The sequence below is a fragment of the Bufo gargarizans genome, chromosome 7 (assembly GCF_014858855.1).
Source record: "Bufo gargarizans isolate SCDJY-AF-19 chromosome 7, ASM1485885v1, whole genome shotgun sequence".
Lineage (NCBI taxonomy): Eukaryota > Metazoa > Chordata > Amphibia > Anura > Bufonidae > Bufo > Bufo gargarizans.
Window position 1 is genome coordinate 105,872,241 of NC_058086.1, and position 23,536 is coordinate 105,895,776.

The following is a 23,536-nucleotide window of genomic DNA, read 5'->3' on the forward strand; positions in this document are numbered from 1 at the left end:
AACTGAAATAAACCAAAATAAGTAGTCATATTTGGTATTGTCGCGTCTGTAACAACCTGCTCTATAAAAATACATGATCTAACCTGTTAGATGACCACTGTAAATACCAAAAAATAAAAACAGTGCCAAAACAGTTATTGTTTGTTACCTTGCCTCACAAAAAGTGCAAAATAGAGCAACCAAAAATCACATGTACCCATTTTTTTGGACGGGTGCATCAGGGGGTCTTCAAATGTGACATGGCAACTTAAAATTATCCCTGTGAAATCTACCTTCCAAAAACCAAATGGCATTCCTTTCCTTCTGCGTCCTGCGGTGTGCCCGGACAGCAGTTTAAGACTACATATGGGGTGTATCTGTAAACTACAAAATCAGGGCAATAAATATTGAGTTTTGTTTGGCTGTTAACACTTGCTTTGTTAGCGATTTTACTTTTATATTAAAATGGAAAATCTGCCAAAGAAGTGAAATTCTGAAATGTCATCTCCATTTTCCTTTAATTCTTGTGGAACACCTAAGGGGTTAACAAAGTTTGTAAGATCAGTTTTAAATACCTTGAGGGGGGTAGTTTCTAAAATGGGTGGTTTCTATTATGTACAAAGTGACTTCAGACCTGAACTGGCCCTTAAATAGAGGGTTTAGGAAATTTTCAAAAAAATTTGCTTCTAAACTTCTAAGCCTTCTAACATTCCAAAAAAAGAAAATGCAATTTACAAAATTATCCAAACATGAAGTAGACATATGGGAAATGTAAAGTAATAACTATTTTGCGAGTTATCACTATCTGTTTTAAAAGCAGAGAAATTGAAAATTTTGAAAATTGAAATTTTTTAAAATTTTGGGTAAATTTAGTATTTTTTTTTTATAAATAAAAATTATATATTGCTACTCAAATTTACCACTGTCATAAAGTACAATGTGTGACGAGAAAAAAAAAATCTCAGAATGACTTGGATAAGTAAAAGAGTTTTAAAGTTATCACCACATAAACGGACATGTCAAATTTGCAAAAAAAAATGCCTGGTCCTTAAGGTGAAAAATAGCAAGGTCCTTAAGGGGTTAACAGTCGTTTCTCAAAAATGAATCAGTAAAAAAATAAATAAATAACCAGAATCCAGAGGGAAAACAAACCAGGCTGGTGTAGTGAGCTACATTTATATTTATTTATATAAGGAGATATATAACGCGAGTTTGACCCCGACGCCTGGTTGATTTAAGTGTGGTTGCTTAAGTGTGTGACTTAAGATTAAGTGAGGGAGTATCTGAGAGCTAAATTATTTGTGGACATTGAGTGGCTGTGTTTGACTGTATTGTATGCTGTGATGACACATTTTATTTTTCCTTCTCCAGGGGTTGCACAGGTGAGTAATTAGGGTGTGGCTGTCTAATTAGGGTGTGGCTGTCTAATTAGGAGACTATAAAAACTCAGCAGTGAGGGCAGCACAGCCTTTTTGAATCCAGAGGGAAAACCAACCAGGCTGGTGTAGTGAGCTGCATTTATATAAGGAGATATATAACGCAAGTTTGACCGCGACGCGTGGTTGATTAAATGTGGTTGCGTAAGTGTGTGACTTAAGATTAAGTGACTTTAGATTCAAGGACTTCAGTGGGGGACTGCAATTAGCCAGTTTCTTAGTACTACATTATATTGTATTTTTCGCTTTTGTGGTGTAATCCCCATCTAGTATGTGTTGCACAATTGACAACGCAGTCCAGTGCACATCTTGCATGATGTATGCAGTCCTGGAACAGGAGTTCAAGGGTGCATATCTTTGTTCAAGATGTGAGCAAATTACACGTTTGGAATCACAAATTAAGTCTCTAAACGGGCAAGTTGCAACACTGAGAGGCATTGACAATTTGAAAAAGAGTTTGCTTCTCACCGAGCAAGCACTCTTTGGGGTAGATGAGGGGAAGGGTGACAGAGAGGAGGCTTAGGAAAGTGAGGTAGCTAGCTGGGTAACAGTTAGAAAGCGGGGTAGAGGGAAGAGTGCCAGGGAGGCTAGCCCTGATCTGACACACCCCAACAAGTTTGCACGTTTGGCAGATGAGGGGGATGTCAGTCCAGGGATGGCACTGCCGCAGCCGGACACTTTCTCTGCCAGTCAGGGGAATGTCAGCTCTGGTAAGCAGAGGACCAGGAGAGCAGGGCAGGCCAGACAGGTGCTGGTAGTGGGAGACTCAATTATTAGGGGAACAGATAGGGAAATCTGTCACAAAGACCGTGATCGCCGAACAGTGTGGTGTCTTCCTGGCGCTAGAGTTCGACACATCGCGGATCAGGTTGACAGATTACTGGGAGGGGCTGGAGAAGATCCAGCGGTCATGGTCCATATCGGAACCAATGACAAAGTTAGGGGTAGGTGGAGAGTCCTTAAAAATGATTTCAGGGATTTAGGTCAAAAGCTTAGGGGCAAGGACCTCAAAGGGCAGTATTTTCCGAAATACTACCTGTTCCACGGGCCACACAAGAAAGGCAGCGGGAGATTAGGGAGATTAACAAGTGGCTCAAGAACTGGTGTAGGAAGGAGGGGTTTGAGTTCCTGGAGAACTGGGCCGACTTCTCTATCGGCTACAGGCTCCATCGTAGGGACGGGCTGCAACTCAATGGGGAAGGGGCAGCTGTGTTGGGGAAGAAGATGGCTAGAAGGTTGGAGGAGTGTTTAAACTAGGGACTGTAATTATGTTATAGGATGGGAAGATAGTGCAGATAGAGACCGGGGCAAAGTAATGGGACTGGGGGAGGAATGGAAGGAGGGACTAGAATAGTTCAGAAGGAAAGGTGTAGGGTAAAAAATATACATAAACCTCTCAAATGTATGTATACTAATGCCAGAAGCCTGACTAATAAAACTGGTGAACTGGAATCAGTGATGTGTGAGGAGGACTATGACATAGTGGGAATAACTGAGACATGGCTGGATGATAGCTATGACTGGGCAGTTAATGTACAGGGTTACAGTCTGTTTAGAAAGGATCGTCAAAACCGGAGAGGGGGAGGGGTCTGCCTTTATGTAAAGTCCGGTCTAAAGCCCACACTCCATGAAGATATAAGTGAGGGGCATGAACATGTGAAGTCACTGTGGGTAGAGATACAAGGCGCGAAAAACAATAATAAATTACTAATAGGAGTTTACTATAAACCACCTAATATACCAGAGTCCAGGGGCGGACTGGGACGGGGGGCAGGGAGGCAATTGCCCCCCGGGCCTCCCTAAATAAACGGCTGCTGGGCCGCACCGCCGATCACCACAGGCGGAGCGGCCCTGGATGTAATTGCGGCCGCTGTGTGCTGTGGGGCAGGGGAGGGAGAGGCGTGTCCCTCCCCTGTTCTTCTGATAGGCCGCAGGCACTAATGCCTGCAGCCTATCAGAGGCCGGATCAGGAAGCGCGATGACGTCATTATCATCGCGACGCCTGAGCCGGCAGCACACGCTGCTGATGGAGGTAAGTATTTTTTTATTATTTTTTCTTCTTTGCGGAGATCTGTCACTATGGGGGGGGGGGGGGGGGCGGAGATCTGGCACTATGGGGAGGAGATCTGGCACTATGGGGGGGGGAGATCTGGCAGTATGGGGTGCACTATAAGGGGAACTGGCACTATGGGGCGCACTATAGGGGGAGCTGGCACTATGGGGGGCACTATAAGGGGAGCTGGCACTATGGGGCGCACTATAGGGGGAGCTGGCACTATGGGGGGGCCTATAGGGGGAGCTGGCACTATGGGGGGGCCTATAGGGGGAGCTGGCACTATGGGGGGGTACTATAGGGGGAGCTGGCACTATGGGGGGGTACTATAGGGGGAGCTGGCACTATGGGGGGGACTATAGGGGGAGCTGGCACTATGGGGTGCACTATAGGGGGAGCTGGCACTATGGGGGGCACTGTAGGGGGAGCTGGCACTATGGGGGGGCCTATAGGGGGAGCTGGCACTATGGGGGGAGGGCTTATAGGGGGAGCTGGCACTATGGGGGGGCCTATAGGAGGAGCTGGCACTATGGGGGGGGTACTATAGGGGGAGCTGGCACTATGGGGGGGTACTATAGGGGGAGCTGGCACTATGGGGGGGTACTATAGGGGGAGATGGCACTATGGGGCGCACTATAGGGGGAGCTGGCACTATGGGGGGCACTGTAGGGGGAGCTGGCACTATGGGGGGCACTGTAGGGGGAGCTGGCACTATGGGGGGCACTGTAGGGGGAGCTGGCACTATGGGGGGCCTATAGGGGGAGCTGGCACTATGGGGGGAGGGCTGGCACTATTGGGGGAGCTGGCACTATGGGGGCATTTCTTACTGGCACATTATGGGGGGCACCATGGGGGAGAGGAGCACTATGGGGGTAACTGGGGGCTCTAAAGGGGCTTTTTTTTTTAATTATTGGCACATTCTGGGGGGCACTATAGGGGAGAGCAGCACTATGGGGCATCTGGTGCTACTATAGGGGCATTATTTGGGGGCACTATGGGGAAGTGGGGGCTCTAAAGGGGCCTTTTGTATTGGAACATTATGGGGGCACTATGGCATTTGGTGGCACTAAGGGGGCATTTTATACTGGCACATTATGGAAGGCACTATAGGGGAGAGCGGCACTATGGGGGAGTGGAGCACTATTGGGGCATATGGTGGCACTAAGAAGGGGCATTTTTTTTACTGGTACATTGTGGGGGAGAGGAGCACTATAGGGGCATCTGCTGGGGGCACTAAGGGGCATTTTTTTACTGGCATATTATGGGGACACTATGGGGAAGGGGGAGAGGAGCAGTATGAGGGCATTTACTGGGGCACTATATAGAGGTATTTTATACTGGCATACATTATGGGGACATTAGCTCAACTGCGGGCACTAAGCGGGGGCATTTCATGTACTGTCATATTATAGGGAAAATTAGTACTACTAGGGGGTATTATGGGGAGCTTTACTACTACTAGGGGCTATGAAGAACATGATTACTAGGGCACTATAGGGGCATTATTACTACTAAGTGTGCTCTGGCAGAGAATTATTTCTATTGGTGGGATTTTGGGGAGCATTGTTACTTTGGGGGCACCCTGGCATAGTATCAGCTTAGCACAATTATTTTTGGGGGACATTATCTTTATACTATTAGTGTCTGGGCGCAGTTATTTTTTAGAGCGCTGTGTGCCAATAATTGTTTATGGGGGCACTATCTGTGTGGTAGTAGTATTTCCAGGCGGACTGTTTCTGCAGTATAGTATTGGGAGCATAGCGGGTACAGTATTGGGGGCACTATCTGTGTGGTAGTTTGTATTTCCAGGGGGACTGTTTCTGCAGTATAGTATTGGGGGTGGCAGGAAACTAATGTCTGTTTCTCAATCTCTGCAGAAGGAGGATTCAGAACTGGGTGAGGATGACGAAAGGGGGGCAGCAGGCCACGGGCGGGTGGCAGATGGTGGGGGGAACCACAGGCCTTGAGCAGGATCAGGGTAGGGAGGAGAGCGGAGGAGCTTCCTGGCTGTAGCTTGTTATATAAGCAGGCAGTGCAGCCAAGACGGCCTCCCCTCTCCGTATGATGTGTAGAGACAGGCCGCAACTATAAAATGTCAGCTGTACAGTGTGTGTTGGGAGTGGCCTATTATATGTAGGAGGGGCTTTTGATGATGGGTGGGGCTAAAAATGGGCCACTTGACTAGATTTGCCCCCCAGGACTAAGGCTGCCAGTCCTCCCCTGCCAGAGTCCACAGAAAATCTACTACTAAATGAGATTGACAAGGCGGCAAAATCATAATGAGGTGCTTATTATGGGGGACTTCAACTACCCAGATATAGACTGGGAAACTGAAACTTGTATATCTCATAAGGGAAACAGGTTCTTGGCAATAATCAAAGACAATTACCTCTCCCAACTGGTTCAGGACCCGACTAGAGGGATGGCCATACTGGACTTAGTATTAACCAATAGGCCTGACAGAACAACAGAAGTGCAGGTTGGGGGACACCTGGGAAATAGTGACCACAAAGTAATAACCTTCCAATTATCATTCAAAAGAGCACAGGGTATTGGCGGGGTATTGCACAACAGACCGACGAGTGGTTGCTGCCGGTGAGCCTCAAGCCCGGCCTGGTGGTGTGCGACAATGGGCGAAATCTCGTTGCAGCTCTGGGACTAGCCGGTTTGACGCACATCCCTTGCCTGGCGCATGTGCTGAATTTGGTGGTGCAGAAGTTCATTCACAACTACCCCGACATGTCAGAGCTGCTGCATAAAGTGCGGGCCGTCTGTGCGCGCTTCCGGCGTTCACATCCTGCCGCTGCTCGCCTGTCTGCGCTTCAGCGTAACTTCGGCCTTCCCGCTCACCGCCTCATATGCGACGTGCCCACCAGGTGAAACTCCACCTTGCACATGATGGGGAGACTGTGCGAGCAGCAGCAGGCCATAGTGGAGTTTCAGCTGCAGTACGCACGGGTCAGTCGCACTGCGGAACAGCACCACTTCACCACCAATGACTGGGGCTCCATGCGAGACCTGTGTGCCCTGTTGCGCTGTTTCCGAGTACTCCACCAACATGGCCAGTGGCGATGACGCCGTTATCAGCGTTACAATACCACTTCTATGTCTCCTTGAGAAAACACTTAGGGCGATGATTGAAGAGGAGGTGGCCCAGGAGGAGGAGAAAGAGGGGTCATTTTTAGCACTTTCAGGCCAGTCTCTTAGAAGTGAGCTAATTGATGCGGTTCTGAATCTTTAACCCCTTAAGAACCTTGACATTTTTCACCTTAAGGACCAGGCCATTTTTTGCAAATCTGACTTGTGTCACTTTATGTGGTAATAACTTTTTAACGCTTTCTGAGATTGTTTTCTCGTCACATATTGCACTTCACAATAGTGGTAGAATTGAATAAAAATAAATGGATTTTTGTACTTACTGTAAAATCCTTCTCTCGTAGGGGACACAGCACCATGGGTATATGCCCAGCTGCCACTAGGAGGCTGACACTAGAAAGGAAAAGTGTTGGCTCCACCCAGATGGGCTATACCCTCTGCAGAGACACTAAACTAACCAGTTGGTACTAAAGCAGTAGGAGCACCAAAAACCAGAGCAAAAAAGTGAAGCCAACGTGTCCTGAACCAGAAAGAGGACCATATCAAAGAGTCCTGGGAAACCGGAAGACTGAAAGAAGAAAAACAACAAGGGTGGGATTTATGTCCCCCAATGCATCCTACGAGAAAAGGATTTTACGGTAAGTACAAAAATACATTTTTCTCGTGAATGGCATTGGGGGGACAAAGCACCATAGGACGTCCCAAAGCGATCCCCGAGGGTGGGAAGAAACAGCCATGCAAAAAACCTAGCCTACAGCAGCTTGTAGAACCTTGCAACCCAAACTGGCATCCGCAAAGGCCAAGGAATGGATATGGTAGAGCCTGGAGAGGGTGTGAACTGAGGCCCAGGTGGCAGCCTTGCAGACGTGGGAAGCAGAGGCTAGATGCCGAACCGCCCATGATGCCCCGACCACCCTAGTGGAGGGCGGTCATAACCTGGTCTTGTTAGCCTTGGAAAAACCCAGCTGGAAATCTGACCATTTACACCTGCACTAATGTTATTGAATATTTAGATGGTACTTTTGAACTGTGTACATGGTTGTTGTTTGTTATGGTCCCATGTGAATTCTAAGAACAGCCACTTTTCATTTTCCACCATTTATGGAATTTAATGCATTTTATGTTTTTGATAAATGTTTATTAATACATTTGAGCATCAGATTTTAACCTCTGTGGAGCTCTATGTTGTTTGAGTGCTTGCCCATCTAGGTTTTCTTTTATCATTACATTTTGAACAGGGTGAGTCATCTTTGGGCTTAAGCACCTATGCACGGCCATTAGGGGTGAGCCACACTATTATACTATTTTTGTCCTCACATGTAAACATGGGACCAAAACAAATGTCTTCAACTGCCAAGCGCATATGTAACAGGTCAGTCTGTTTCATAGGTACAGATCTTCTGTCAGATGCCTTTTAATGTCCAACTATAGCTGTAGATATTCATGTGAATGAATACAAACAGGCTTGAAGGGTTTAGCTTTCAAAAATGGGGCAACTTTTGGGGTTTTACACTATACTGGTACATCAGCAATGTGACGTGGCACCCAAGAACAATGAAAATGCTTTAAAGGGGTTGTCTCACTTAAGCAAATATAATTTATGTAGAGAAAGTTAATACAGGGCAATTACTAATGTGTTGTGATTGTCCATATTGCCTCCTTTGCTGGCGGATTCATTTTTCCATCACATTATACACTGTTCGTTTCCATGGTTATGACCACCCTGCAATCCAGCAGCAGTGGCCATGCTTGCACACTATAGATAAAAGCACCAGCCTATGTCCTAGCCACTAGAGAGGCATTTTTTCCTGTAGTGTGCAAGCATGATCACTGCTGCTGGATTGCAGAGTGGTCATAACCATGGAAACATACAGTGTATAATGTAATGAAAAAGTGAATCCAGCCAGCAAAGGAAGCAATATGGAGAATCACAATACATTAGTAATAGCAACATTTTATTGGAATAAATACATTTTCTCATTTTCACAGCCAAGTGTTTCCTAAATTTAATGAAACGTCTGTTTAGTCAAAGCACTCACTGCACCCCTGAAAAAATTCCTTCCGATGGATGTAGTTACCAAAATGAGGTCACTTTTGGGGTACCTAAGGGTCTTTTTAAATTAGACATGGCGCCCAAAAACCATACCAGCAAAATCTCCCCTCTCCTTGCATTTTGAGCTATGCTGTGTATTCATGCAGCAGTTTACAACCACATATGGGCTGTTTCTGTAAACTGCAGAATCACGGTAATAAATATTGAGCTTTGCTTTGCTATTAACCCTTGCTTTGTTACAGGAAAAATAGATTAAAATAGAAAGCCTGCACTAATAATGAAATGTTTACATTTCACATCCATTTTGCGTTAATTCCTGTGGAACAGCTAAAGGTTAACACAGTTTCTATAATCAGTTTGGGTAGTTTCTAAAATAGGCTGATTTATTGGTGGTTTCTATTATGTAAGCTCCTCAAAGTCACTTCAAAACTGAACTGGTTCTTTTAAAAAGTAGCCTCTGGATATTTTCTTGAAAATATAAAAGTAGCTTCTAAAATTCTAAGCCTTCTAACATCCCAAAACAATAAAATTACATTCACAAAATAAGGCCAACATAAAGTAGACATCTGGGGAATGTAAATGAATAACTATTTTGTGAGGTGTCACAGTCTTAAAAGCAGAGAAATTTACAGAATTATGAATTTTTTATAAAATTTACATAAAGTTTGGATTATCTTTTTATAAAGGTAAAACATAGCAACCCAAATTCACCACCAACATGAATTAGGCTGTCAGGAATGTGAAAACTGTCTGTTAAAATACCTATGCGCTCCTTTCCTTTTTACATTTAGTTTATGCCTGGAATAAGTCACAGATGTAGATGGCCACTTTCCGTTTGTAAGCGGTCCAAAACGGATCAGTTTAGCCCTAATGAATTCTGAATGGAAAAGGATCCGCTCAGAATGCATCAGTTGGCCTCAGTTCAGCCACCATTCCGCTTGGAGGCGGACACTAAAACACTGCTTGCAGAGTTTTGGTGTCAGTCTGACGAAACTGAGCCAAACGGGTTTGTACTGACACACAATGTAAGTGAATGGGGACGGATCCGTTTTCTATGACCCAATCTGGCACAAAAGAACACAGATCTGTGCTCCATTGACTTGGCCATGTTAAAGATGATACAAACGGATCCGCCCTGAACGGACGCAGATGGTTGTATTATCTGAACTGATCCGTCTGTGCAGATCCATGAGGGATCCACACCAAACGCAAGTGTGAAAGTAGCCTAAGGAAGAACCTCAGCACAACTTTATAAAATCAGTATCACATAGAAGTACACCATGGGTTCTTACCGGTACATATTGTGAGGAGGAAAGTGGGGAGTTAGCAGGCAAAGGAGACTGTACAGAACAGCTGGAAGATGCAGGAGACAATGGCTCCGATTTTAGATCTATAAAAAGGCAATAAAAGTAAAATATACATTAAACACTGTCCAAAAACTAGATCAGTTCACAGCACATTATAATGACCCAAGAAATACAGTAAACCCTTTAATTTTGGTCTTAAAGGGGTAATCCTGGAATTTTATATTGATGGCCTATCCTCAGGATAGGTCATCAATATCAGCGATTAAGCCTTTTCCTAAGCCAGTGACATAACCATCTATCAGTCAAGTGATCTAGGCACAGCTCTGACCCATTCAAGTGAAAGGGGACTGAGCTGCAATACCAAGCACAGCTGCTACACAATTTACAGCTCTGCGCTTGGTAAGCTGTGAGGAGGTCACAGCACTCGCTGGAGCTCCACAGACGGAAGTGACCTCTTCAAACAGCTGATCAGTGGTGGTGCCGGGAGTCAGACCCCCACCAATCTGATATTGAGGACTTATCCCGAGAATAGGCCATCAACATCAAATTCCCGGATAACCCCTTTAAGGACTAGACCACGCAATTATTTTGCTGATTTGATTAGTCCATGACTAATACACCTTCATTTGTTTAATTCTTTTTAAACCTCCACCTGGTCTCCGGTTTCAGTATTCCAAACAAGTGAACGGTGGGGACCCCTCAGGTTAGGGCTTCAAGCGATCAAACATTTAGCATCTATCCAGGAAAAGGGTTTCCAGCCTGCAATAACTTTTCTTCTATGTATAATAATTAAAAAATATATATTTTATTCTTCTTTTCTGTCAACCCTTTACAGTAGAGATGCATTCTGAGCTATTATATTGTGCTTAAAGGGGTATTCCGGTAATATTATCGGTGGGACAACTCATCCCGCAAAAAGTCCTGTCTCGGCTCCGTTCAGAGAAAAATTAAATGTATGGTTATCAGAAATGTTTGTACTGGTCACCAGAGGCTGTTCTATAGCAACATGACACCCATAACCTAATTAATCAAAATCTGCTCAGCAAACATCAGTCTTTCCTGAACTCTGCAGTTTACCTCTATATTTATGGAATTTCCGTATCTAGTAGAACTCACCTAACAATTTAAAGGGCATGGTGTGTCTCAGATGGCACACAATGGACAAAGCATATTGGGCACTGAAATGCCATATCTGTTGAATTTGCAATGTTACATTTTTCACAGTCCCATGCTCATTAGTTTTTGCAAAACACCTGTTGGGTCAAAATTCTCACTACACTCATTGATAAATATTGCAGAGGATGTAATTTCTAAAATAGGGTAATTTCTTGGGGGTTTCTCTTTTTAAATTTAACCTCAGAGCCTCTGAAATTGTCGGTCAGTGTTGCATAAAATCACCAAAGATAGGGCCTTGAAACAACAGGTCTTGTCTGTCTGGGAGAATCCAAGGGTCTGCTAGGGAGGGTTTCCTCAACCAGGTGGCGTAGAGGAGCTGATCTGGTCAAGGGATGGAGAAGGAATCTATCCCTGTTGGTGAGTCTTTTGACCTTAGGGAAAAGACAATTTCCTGTTCTCCCTGGTTGCAAACAGGTCTAGTTGAGGGCGACCCCAGAGGAGAGTTATTTGATTGAAGATTTTTTGATTCAGACACCAGTCTCCCTGGTCCAAAATATTTCTGCTTAAGTAGTCTGCTACCTTGTTTTCTGTTCTTTTTAGATGTACCGCCCTGATAAACAGAACACAAGGTATTATTAGGGAAAAATGTCTGCAGCCAAAGACATAAGACTCTGATCTGGTCCCTCTTTGTCAGTTTAGATAGGATACGACCATGGCATTGTCCGAGAAAAATTTTAGACCTTTCCCCCAAAATAATGGAAGGAATTATTTTAGGGCAAAAAGAACTGCTCTGAGTTCTCTCATGTTTTGAGAGTCTTGACTCTCTACTTTTTTCCATACCCCTTGCCGTAAATTTCCCTGACAATAGGCACCCCAGCCGAATGGACTTGCATCTGTGGTGATGGCTACTAAATCCTGCGGATTCCAAGGGAGACTTTGGGACAGATTTAAAGGATTCAGCCACCAGTGTAAGGATTGAATTACCTGAGGAGTGAGCGGGAGTGGTGCATCCAGCAGGGAGAGAGCGCTCTGCCATTCTTTCAAGATTTGACATTGAAGGGGTCTGGCATGAAACTGGCTCCAATTGACTGTTGGTATCGTAGAAGTCATTGCCTGCCATTTTTTTGCTACTATCAGCGATCATACGCCTCCTGTTAGTTTGTCTATCTTGTTCTGGGGAAAAATACAACATAATTTTCCCGAGTCCAGAATCATTCCTAGAAAAAACACATTTTTGGGAAGCTATCAGATGCGATTTCCCCCTTTTTTTCTGCCAACCGAGCCTTTCTAGGACCCGCACTACTTCTTTGAGATGTATGTCCAGAAGGCTTTTTGATTCTGCTATAACTCAAAAAATCGTCTAAATAGGGAATTACTAAAATGTCTCTTTCTCTTATGTGGGCCATGACTTCTGCCATTATTTTTGTGAAGAGTCTGGGAGCCTGTGAAATTCCAAACGGAAGTGCTGTATATTGCAAGTGATGACTTTGATCTTCCATTGAAACCACCATGGAACCAGGACATTTTTCTCTAAAAGAGAAAAAAAACTCCTGTCTTAAAGCTAGGTTTTTTGCAGATTTTTTAAAAATGTTTGACTTTGAATCTTTCCGGTGGACGAGAGACAAACTCCAGGTGAAAACCGTAATTTATAAATGCCCAAAATCCAAAGGCTTGAGGAAATTTTCTCCCAAGCCTGAAGAAAACGAGAGAGTCTGCTGCCCACAGGAGAGAAACAGTCATTGCCAGCCTCATCAAGAGGATATTTCCTTTTTTGGAACAAACAATTTCTTCTATTCATTTTGGATCAGAAACTTTATATTCTCATTTATATCTATGTCCTAGATCACAGAACATAAATATCCTGAACAGATTTTTGATCTCTGGATTCATCTACTTTCATAGTAGCACGGATTGCCTTTAGTAAAGAATCCGTATCATCAGGGAGAAAAAAAAAGGTCTGCCCGTGGTTTCTTCATCCGCCGTCGAGTCTGAACTATCTAAGATTATTCCTAGCTCACTCGTGTCTGAGGAATCTGAATCTGATGCCCTGGTAGACAGGGCTTGTTTGCCAGAGATTGTGGAAGGGAGGCACTTTTTAAACATTTTCATGGAATCAGACACTTCAGATTTTACAATGTCCTTAACCCTGGGTTCACACCTGAGCGTTCTGAAAGGAGCGCTCTGTATGCGCGATTGTACGGGCGTTTGCAATCGCGCATACAGAGACAAGCGAACGCCCATTGTCGCGCGTTCCCGAAAGTCTATGTACGGGAACGCGCAACAAAACGCCCCAAAGAAGCTCAAGAACTTGTTTATGTGTCGGGCGTTTTTCAGCGCGTTCGAACGCGATGTAAAACGCGAAAATGTGAACCAGTCCCATAGGGAAGCATTGGTTTGCATCGGTTATGCGTTTTACAGCGCTGTAAAACGTGCAAGTGTGAACTTAGGGTAAAGCATTGAAGTAGAGATGGGGACTCCTCTTCCACCACTTTGTCGACACAATGGTGAAATAACATTTTTGGCCAGGAGGGAGCAAGCTTCTATTTACAAACAGCACATTATTTCCCTCTGGTCTTTGAGGCAGCCTTTCTAGGTCCCTCTTTAATTGTCTAAAACAGAGACAAGAGAAAAGAGAACCCCCTTAAACTATCAGAGAAAGAAAAGGTTGGGGAAAGATCCCCCTTACCCCACCAGGAGTACCGGCCTAACTTTATGACCCTGCGGTTCGGCGCTCTGACTGCTCTCATCCTCAATGGTAGAAGTCAAGGATAGAGCACTTTCCATAGGAGATTTCAGGGCTCCTTGTAAACTGGCTGGTCTGCTTCTAACTGCGTGCTTCAGGGACTACTGTATCCCTTGGTTGGGTCCCTGCTGGTGCTCCGTGCGGCCTTTAGTAGGAGAATTATTTCCTGCTTCCAGAACGCATTCTGAGTACTTCCGGTTTCGCCAGCTCATGCAGGATTTAGCCTCTCCCCGATCCCTGTAATGTGCCCAGGCAGGAAAGAAGGAGAGGGAGGCCCCGGACTGCCTGAGCACGCTGGCCACCCCTCACAGTGCCGCCGGGACTGCACCTGAACCAGACTAACTCAGCGGCTCCTAGAGGAGGCTTACGCTGAACCAGGTATCCCCCATTTGGACTAATCCAGGGTCCTGCAGCCTAATGACTTTACTCTCCACTAAGTCATCCTATCCATATGACAGGAAACAGGAACTGGTGGTATAGGAGCAATGCCCCTCCTTAAGAGCTCTCCACAAAAGTTCCTGTCTCCTATCCTGGATGGAGGCGGTCTCTCAAGGGTGCTGTCAAGGGTGCTGTTATGGGCGTAAGGGAAAAAATAAATGTTTCATTTTGGCAGTCAAGGTTGCCTAAATTCTATGAAATGCCAGTTGAGCCAAGGTGCACACTACATCCTGTAAAAAATTCCAGGGGGGTATAGTTTCTGAAATGTGATCACTTTTGGGGTTTTCCACTTTAGGGGTACCTCAGTCTCTACAAATGTACCATGGCACCTGGAAATGATGTCAGCAAAATCTGTGTTTCAAAACCCATATGGTGCTCCTTTACTTTTGAACTCTGCCGTTTGCCAAAAAAGCAGTTTATTACCATGGGTTAATTCAGGAGAAAATGGGTAACAAACTGTGTGGATCTTTTTCTCCTATTATCCCTTGTGAAAATTAAAAAAAATTGGACCTAAAAGAATTTTCTTGCAAAATATGCAATTTTCCATTATCACGACCAAGTGATTCTAAATCCTATGAAAAATCTGTGACGCAAAAGTGCTCAATACACCCCTTGAAAAATTCAATGGGGGGCGTGTAGTTTCCAAAATGGGGCCACTTTTTGGGGGTTTCCACTGTAGGGTGGAGTCTCTAGAAATGCACCATGGCTCCTGAAATTTAATCCAGTGAAAGCTGCACTTGAAAAGCCATATGGTGATCTTTCACTTCTAAGTGCCTCGGTGTGCTAAAAAAAGCAGTTTATTACCACATGTGGGGTGTTGCTGTATTCAGGAGAAAATGGGTAACAAAATGTAGGGTTCTTTTTCTCGTTATCCCTTGTGAAAATAAAAAAATTGGGCCTAAAGCAACAATGTCTTATAAAATTTTCAATTTTCATCAAATTTAGCAACGCCTGTGGGGCCAATGTGCCCACTAAACCTCTTTAAAAATGCCGTAGGGGGAGGGGGTGTTTCCAAAATGGGGGTCACTTTTTTTGGGGTTTCTACAGTAAGGGTGCCTTGGAGGGGGGCTTCAAATGCAATATGGCTGCTGAAAATGATTCCAGTGAAATCTGCACTCCATAAGCCATATGTTGCCCCTTCTCTTTTTAACCCCGCTGTGTGCCCATACAGCAATAATTTATGATCACATATGGGGTGTTGCCATATTCAGGAGAAAATGGTTAACACATTTTGGGGGTGCTTTTTTCCTATTACCCCTTGTGAAAATAAAAAATCTGGAGCTAAACAAACCTTTTTCATTTTAACAGCCATGTGTTTCTGAATTCTAAGAAATGCCTGTGGAATCAAGTTCCTTCATACACCCCTCAAAAATTACATATCTGTAGTTTCCAAAATGTGGTTACATTTTGTGGGTTTCCACTATTAAGGTACCTCACTGTCACTTCAAACACGACATGGCTCTTGAAAACTATATGCGCTCCTTCTCTTTTGATCTCTGCTGTGTGCCCATACAACAGTTTATGACCAGATATGCTGAATTTCGTAATAAAAAAAAAATAATGATAAAAAAAAAGAAACAAGGTTTGTTTAGCGATTAACCCTTTCTGCATTACAGGGGAAATTAATTAAAATTAAAAAATCTGCAAAAAAAAAAAAAAAAAAAAAGCAAAATTTAAATTTTTCTTTCTTATGGATCACCTAAAGTGTTAAACAAAGTTTGTAAAATCAGATCAATAATTTGAGGGATGTAGTTTCCAAAATAGGGTCAGTTATGGGTGGTTTATATTATGTAAAGTGACTTCATAATTGAATTGGTCCTTTAAAAAGTGGGTTTTGGAAATTTTCCTGAAAATGTAAAAAACATTAATGACATTGACAAAATTATGCCAAGTAGACATATGGGAAATGTTATGTAATAGCTATTTTATGTTGTATCATTATCAGTGTTAAAAGAAGAGAAATTCTAATTTTGAAAATAGCTATTTTTTTTTTTTTTTTTTTTTTTATAAAGGTGAAAGATAGGGACTCAAATTTGCCACTACCATAAAACAAAATGTGACAAGAAAATAATCTCTGAACGGCTTGGATAGGTCAAAGTTTCCCAAAGTAATTACGGTACTACAAAAAAATTACACATCTAATTTCCAAAACACGTCCTTGTCTTTAGGGTGAAAAATATTAATGAAGCTTTATTTGTCAGTTCATTTTACCTTTCTGATGTCTGTATTCAGCCCATAGTAAACCCTATTTCTCTGTGCCACTATTTCAGCATCTTCCTAAGATGGCCTCTGCTGCATTTCCTGTTGCAATGTTCTTGAGGCCATCCTGTATTTCCCTCACTTCCCATAAGCCCTTGCTCTCCTCACATGAACCAGCAGGACCAATCAGAATGCAGATAACCTCCCCCACTACCACAGAGCAGTGTGCATCCTCTCACATACAGCTAACCAGAGAGAAAACGGCCCTGTAATTAAGTGTTCTTGCATAGCAAGACCACTTAATGTTATCTCACATATATATTATTATTATAGCCAAATTTGCCACCCTAACTCCTCCCACAGTTTTTACACTACATAGACAAAAATTTACCAAAACGTGCAGATTGTTCCCGATCGGATTGCTATTACTTTGTGGAGCGATCCCACCCCCGGGGCCCCCGTGGCGGGCCCCGGAAGCCCCCTTTTTTCCCATAGACTTTGACAGGGTACATTTTCAAATCGCTCCCACTCGCCAGGCTTTGACGCTAAAGTCACCAAACTTGGGTCACTTAGTCATGGAGTCAACCCGAAAATTTTGGGCACATTTCGGTGACCCCAAGAAGTGGGCAGGGCCACACAGAACCAATCAAAATCTTCCCATTGACTGTAATGAGACCTACAAATTGCTACCCCTCCCACATTTTTAGGAGTACAAATTCCAAACTTTGCAGACTTGGTCGGCACCCACCCGAGTATCTTGCTTGTGCTTTGTTACCCGATCCCACCCTCCAGGCCCCTGGGACAGGGCCCCCAAAATCCACGTTTTTCCCATTGACTTTGACAGGGACGATTTTCAAATCGCTCTTAGTCGCACAGATTTTAAACTAAAGTTACCAAACTTGGGTCACTTAGTCATGGGGTCAACGCGCAATTTGTTAGAACATTTCGGAGACCCGAAAATGTGGGCGGGGCCACACAGAACCAATCAAATTCTCCCCATTGACCACAATGAGACGTTCAAATTGCTACTCCTCCCACAGATTTAGGAGTATCAATACCGAACTTTGCACTCTTGGTCGGCACATACCCGAGGATCTTGCTTGTGCTTTGTTAACCGATCCCACCCTCCGGGCCCCTGGGGCGGGCCCCCGAAAACCTCTTTTTTTCTCCCATAGAGTTTTATTGGAAAAATGCAAACGTTTTCACTCATACAGCTTCGCAGTGAAACTCACCAAACTTGGGTCACTTAGTCATGGGGTCAACCTGAAAATTTCTGTCACATTTTGGGGACATTAAAAAGTGGGCGGAGCTACAAACAACCAATCAGATTTTCCCTATTGACTTCAATGAGAACATTTTAAATTGCTGCCATTTCAACATTGTTAATGGCAGGGTTGTTAAACTTAATATATTCGGTTAATAGGTGACTAGAATTCAAATGTTTTAAAGTGGGCAGAGTCTACAACGGCCAATCAAATTTCAGCTATATGTTTTAATGGGAAAATGTAAAACTGCCGCTGCTCTTAGACTGTTAATGGCAGGATCCCCAAACTTGGTACAGTTGGACAATTTAGGATTAGGATTAAAATTCAGAAAAGTGGGCGGGGCCAAAAACAACCAATCAGATTTCTTTGATTGATTTCAATGGGAAAATTGAAAAATGCAGAAAATTGAAAAATATTGCCATTATTGATGTCAGGGGCTTCAAATATCAGAAATCGGCTCATAGATTACTTTGGCTTCAAAAATTGAAAAAGTGGGCAGAGCCAACAACGACAAATCAGATATTTCCTATTGACTTCAATGATAAACCTTTAAATTGCTGTCATTCTCACAGTATTTAAGCCAGAATACCCAAACTTGGCACCGTAGGTCATTGGGTGACTGGGGTCAATAAAAATTAAAAAGTGGGCGGGGTCTACAACAGCCAATCAAATTTCAGCCATTTGTTTAAATGGGAAAAATTCGAACTGCCGCTGCTCTTAGACTGTTAATGGCAGGGTTCTGAAACTTGGCACAGTTGGTCACTGGAGGACTGTGCCAATGTATATCTCATTTTGGGGATGTTAAAAAGTAGGCGGAGCCACAAACAACCAATCAGATTTTCCCTATTGACTTCAATAAGAAACCTTTAACCACTTCAGCCCCGCTAGGTGAAACCCCCTTCATGACCAGGCCACTTTTTACACTTCGGCACTACACTCCTTTCACCGTTTATCGCTCGGTCATGCAACTTACCACCCAAATGAATTTTACCTCCTTTTCTTCTCAGTAATAGAGCTTTCATTTGGTGGTATTTTATTGCTGCTGACATTTTTACTTTTTTTGTTATTAATCAAAATGTAACGATTTTTTTGCAAAAAAATGACATTTTTCACTTTCAGCTGTGAAATTTTGCAAAAAAAACGACATCCATATATAAATTTTTCGCTAAATTTATAGTTCTACATGTCTTTGATAAAAAAAAAATGTTTGGGCAAAAAAAAAAATGGTTTGGATAAAAGTTATAGCATTTACAAACTATGGTACAAAAATGTGAATTTCCGCTTTTTGAAACGGCTCTGATTTTCTGAGCACCTGTCATGTTTCCTGAGGTTCTACAATGCCCAAACAGTAGAAAAAACCCACAAATGACCCCATTTCGGAAAGTAGACACCCTAAGGTATTCGCTGATGGGCATAGTGAGTTCATAGAACTTTTTATTTTTTGTCACAAGTTAGCGGAAAATGATGATGATTTTTTTTTCTTTCTCTTTTTTCCTTACAAAGTCTCATATTCCACTAACTTGCGACAAAAAATAAAAAATTCTAGGAACTCGCCATGCCCCTCACGGAATACCTTGGGGTGTCTTCTTTCCAAAATGGGGTCACTTGTGGCGTAGTTATACTGCCCTGGCAATTTAGGGGCCCATATGTGTGAGAAGTACTTTGCAATCAAAATCTGTAAAAAATGACCGGTGAAATACGAAAGGTGCACTTTGGAATATGCGCCCCTTTGCCCACCTTGGCATCAAAAAAGTGTCACACATCTGGTATCGCCGTACTCAGGAGAAGTTGGGGAATGTGTTTTGGGGTGTCATTTTACATATACCCATGCTGGGTGAGAGAAATATCTTGGCAAACGACAACTTTTCCCATTTTTTTATACAAAGTTGGCATTTGACCAAGATATTTTTCTCACCCAGCATGGGTATATGTAAAATGACACCCCAAAACACATTCCCCAACTTCTCCTGAGTACGGCGATACCAGATGTGTCACACTTTTTTGCTGCCAAGGTGGGCAAAGGGGCATATATTCCAAAGTGCACCTTTCGGATTTTGCAGGCCATTTTTTACACATTTTGATTGCAAAGTACTTCTCACACATATGGGCCCCTAAATTGCCAGGGCAGTATAACTACGCCACAAGTGACCCCATTTTGGAAAGAAGACACCCCAAGGTATTCCGTGAGGGGCACTGCGAGTTCCTAGAATTTTTTTTTTTTTGTCACAAGTTAGCGGAAAATGATGTTTTTTTTTTTTTTTTTTTTCTTACAAAGTCTCATATTCCACTAACTTGCGACAAAAAATAAAAAATTCTAGGAACTCACCATGCCCCTCACAGAATACCTTGGGGTGTCTTCTTTCCAAAATGGGGTCACTTGTGGGGTAGTTATACTGCCCTGGCAATTTAGGGGCCCATATGTGTGAGAAGTACTTTGCAATCAAAATGTGTAAAAAATGGCCTGCAAAATCCGAAAGGTGCACTTTGGAATATGTGCCCCTTTGCCCACCTTGACATCAAAAAAGTGTCACACATCTGGTATCGCCGTACTCAGGAGAAGTTGGGGAATGTGTTTTGGGGTGCCATTTTACATATACCCATGCTGGGTGAGAGAAATATGTTGGCAAAAGACAACTTTTCCCATATTTTTTTATACAAAGTTGGCATTTGACCAAGATATTTATCTCACCCAGTATGGGTATATGTAAAATGACACCCCAAAACACATTCCCCAACTTCTTCTGAGTACGGCGATACCAGATGTGTGACACTTTTTTGCAGCCTAGATGCGCAAAGGTGCCCAAATTCCTTTTAGGAGGGCATTTTTAGACATTTGGATCCCAGACTTCTTCTCACGCTTTAGGGCCCCTAAAAAGCCAGGGCAGTATAAATACCACACATGTGACCCCACTTTGGAAAGAAGACACCCCAAGGTATCCAATGAGGGGCCTGGCAAGTTCATAGAAATTTATTTTTTTTCGCATAAGTTAGCGGAAATTGATTTATTTTTTTTTGTTTTTTCTCACAAAGTCTCACTTTCCGCTAACTTAGGACAAAAATTTCAATCTTTCATGGACTCAATATGCCCCTCAGCAAATACCTTGGGGTGTCTTCTTTCCAAAATGGGGTCAGTTGTGGGGTGTTTGTACTGCCCTGGCATTTGAGGGTCTCCGCAATCATTACATGTATGGCCAGCATTAGGAGTTTCTGCTATTCTCCTTATATTGAGCATACAGGTAATGAGATTTTTTTTTCCGTTCAGCCTCTGGGCTGAAAGAAAAAAAATGAACGGCACAGATTTCTTCATTCGCATCGATCAATGTGGATGAAAAAATCTCTGCCAAAAAAAAAAAAAATGGAGGGGAAAGGCGTCTGCCAGGACATAGGAGCTCCGCCCTACATCCATACCCACTTAGCTCGTATGCCCTGGCAAACCAGATTTCTCCATTCACATCAATCGATGTGGATGAATAAATCATTGCCGGGATTTTTTTTTTTTTATATATATATATATATATATATATATATATATATATATATATATATATATATATATACATACAAAGTGCTTGCCAAAGCATAGGAACGCCGCCTCCTCCTCAGCTCGTATGCCTCGGCAAACATATCTGTCACTGCAGAGGAGAAAATCCCGTCTTGCAGCGCCGCATACACCGACTTGCGTGTAATCTGACAGCAGCGCAATGCTTCTGTCAGAATGCACATCGGTGCTGCAGCTAGTAGATCGGTTGGTCCACCTGGAAGGTAAAAAGACAAAAAAAAAAAAAAAAAAAAAAAAAAAAAAACAGGACACAACGCAATAATTTTATTAACTTTGGAACAGAACATGTAACTTTAACTTTTGGAACTGAACATTAACCTGTTTGCTTACCTGTTTTGTGTTTTTTTTTTTTTATTTTTTTTTTTTTACCTTTATAGAACAAACCTCTCCTTCCCCATGGGTCAATGTGCAAAGCGCAAATCGCCCAAAGATGTGGCGAAGTGCGTTATGCACTTTGTCCCATGTGAAAGGAGACGTTTGCAGCAGCTGTGAGTGAATGGGCCCTAATAGCCCTGTGTGCCTATCCTGGTGAGATGATCCCTATGCTAATAGTGTACCTGTGAGTGGTACTTCCGGAAACACTCTCCAAAGCATAGGGCAGGGTGGTCGGGACAGTCAGGACAGAAATAGCGGGTGTCACGCCTTATTCCACTCCTGCTACAGACACGACATTTTTTTCGGGGTGGCGGTCGGTTTGAGGTACCAGCAACGACACTGGGGAAGTGTCGCTCGTGTAGACGGCTAACTACACTGGTGGATGGGGCCACGGAACCTCCTGGATACAGGAGGTTCGCGATTATCTCTTCCTGAAATTTGAGGAAGGATCCAGTTCTCCCAGCCTTACTGTAGAGAACAAAACTATTGTACAGAGCCAATTGAATTAAATATACAGACACCTTCTTATACCAGCGTCTGGTGCGTCGGGAAACTAAATACGGAGCCAACATCTGGTCATTGAAGTCGACCCCTCCCATGTGGAGGTTATAGTCGTGGACTGAGAGGGGCTTTTCAATGACACGGGTTGCTCGCTCAATTTGGATTGTTGTGTCTGCGTGAATGGAGGAGAGCATGTAAACGTCACGCTTGTCTCTCCATTTCACCGCGAGCAGTTCTTCGTTACACAGTGCGGCCCTCTGCCCCCTTGCAAGACGGGTGGTAACGAGCCGTTGGGGGAAGCCCGCGCGGTACCACAGGCGCCAATCCGTTCTAGAAACAAATGCCTAAAGAGGGCCACACTTGGGCAACTAAATTTCGGGGTATTCCCTGAGACTACCCAAGAAAAAAAAAGCAAGCCTGTCTTACAAAGGGGAGCCTAGCGAAGTACCGGAGGCCGCTGCGGTTGATAAAAAATATCAAAACTGATTTTTTTATCGCCGCAGTGCGTGTAAAGTGAATGTGCAGTGATCCAAAAAAAAAAATTTTTTTGTCACTGCGGTGGGGCGGGCGTGGGCAAACGCACGTGTGGGCGACCGATCAGGCCTGATCGGGCAAAGGCTGCGTTTTGGGTGGAGGGCGAACTAAAGTGACACTAGTACTATTATAGATCTGACCGTGATCAGTTTTGATCACTTTCAGATACTATAAAAGTACAAATGCTGATTAGCGATACGCTAATCAGCGAATAACGGACTGCGGTGCGGTGGGCTGGGCGCTAACTGATCGCTAACTACCTAACCAAGGGACCTAAACTATACCTAAAACCTAACGGTCAATACCAGTGAAAAAAAAAAAAGTGACAGTTTGCACTGATCACTTTTTTTCCTTTTCACTAGTGATTGACAGGGTGATCAAAGGGTTAATTGGGTGCTGGGAGGTGATCTGGGGGCTAAGTGTACTGTAGTGGGTACTCACAGTAATGATGTGCTCCTCTGCTCCTCTCCTGGAACCAACCGACCAAAAGAAGGAGCAGAGGAGCACAGCAGCCATATAACCCCATCATATTTACTAATATGATGGGTTATCTGGCTGCTGATTCGTTTTTTTGAAAATCATCAACCTGCCAGCCAATGATCGTGGCCGGCAGGTTGATGACGAAGTTCTTCTTTGAATTTTGCCGGCCCGCGATGCGCATGCGCGGGCCGGCATACCCGGAAATCTCGCGTCTCGCGAGAGGACGCACCGGCGCGTCCACCCAGAACAGCACGACCGCCGCGAAGACGCAATCCTGCGTACGGCGGTCGTGAGGAGGTTAAAGAGCTGTCATTCTCACAGTATTTAAGCCACAGCACCCAAACTCGGCAGGGTGGGTCAGTGTGAGACAAAGGTCAAAATTTAAAAAAGTGGGCGGAGTCT

At 43.7% G+C, this 23,536-nt stretch overlaps 1 protein-coding gene across 2 annotated transcripts in view; it reads right to left on the reverse strand.

Moving 5' to 3' along the window:
• ATF6 (activating transcription factor 6) overlaps positions 1 to 23,536 on the reverse strand; it is a 313,452-nt gene that overhangs the window by 247,060 nt on the left and 42,856 nt on the right. The window contains exons 4-5 of one of the 2 annotated variants that reach the window (XM_044302164.1): positions 12,025 to 12,213; positions 9,910 to 10,007 (exon numbers count right to left, since the gene is read on the reverse strand). In XM_044302164.1, the coding sequence (XP_044158099.1) occupies positions 9,910 to 10,007; positions 12,025 to 12,213 (287 nt within the window). The remainder of the gene's footprint in view (positions 1 to 9,909; positions 10,008 to 12,024; positions 12,214 to 23,536) is intronic. The other variant, XM_044302165.1, reaches the window with a different exon arrangement.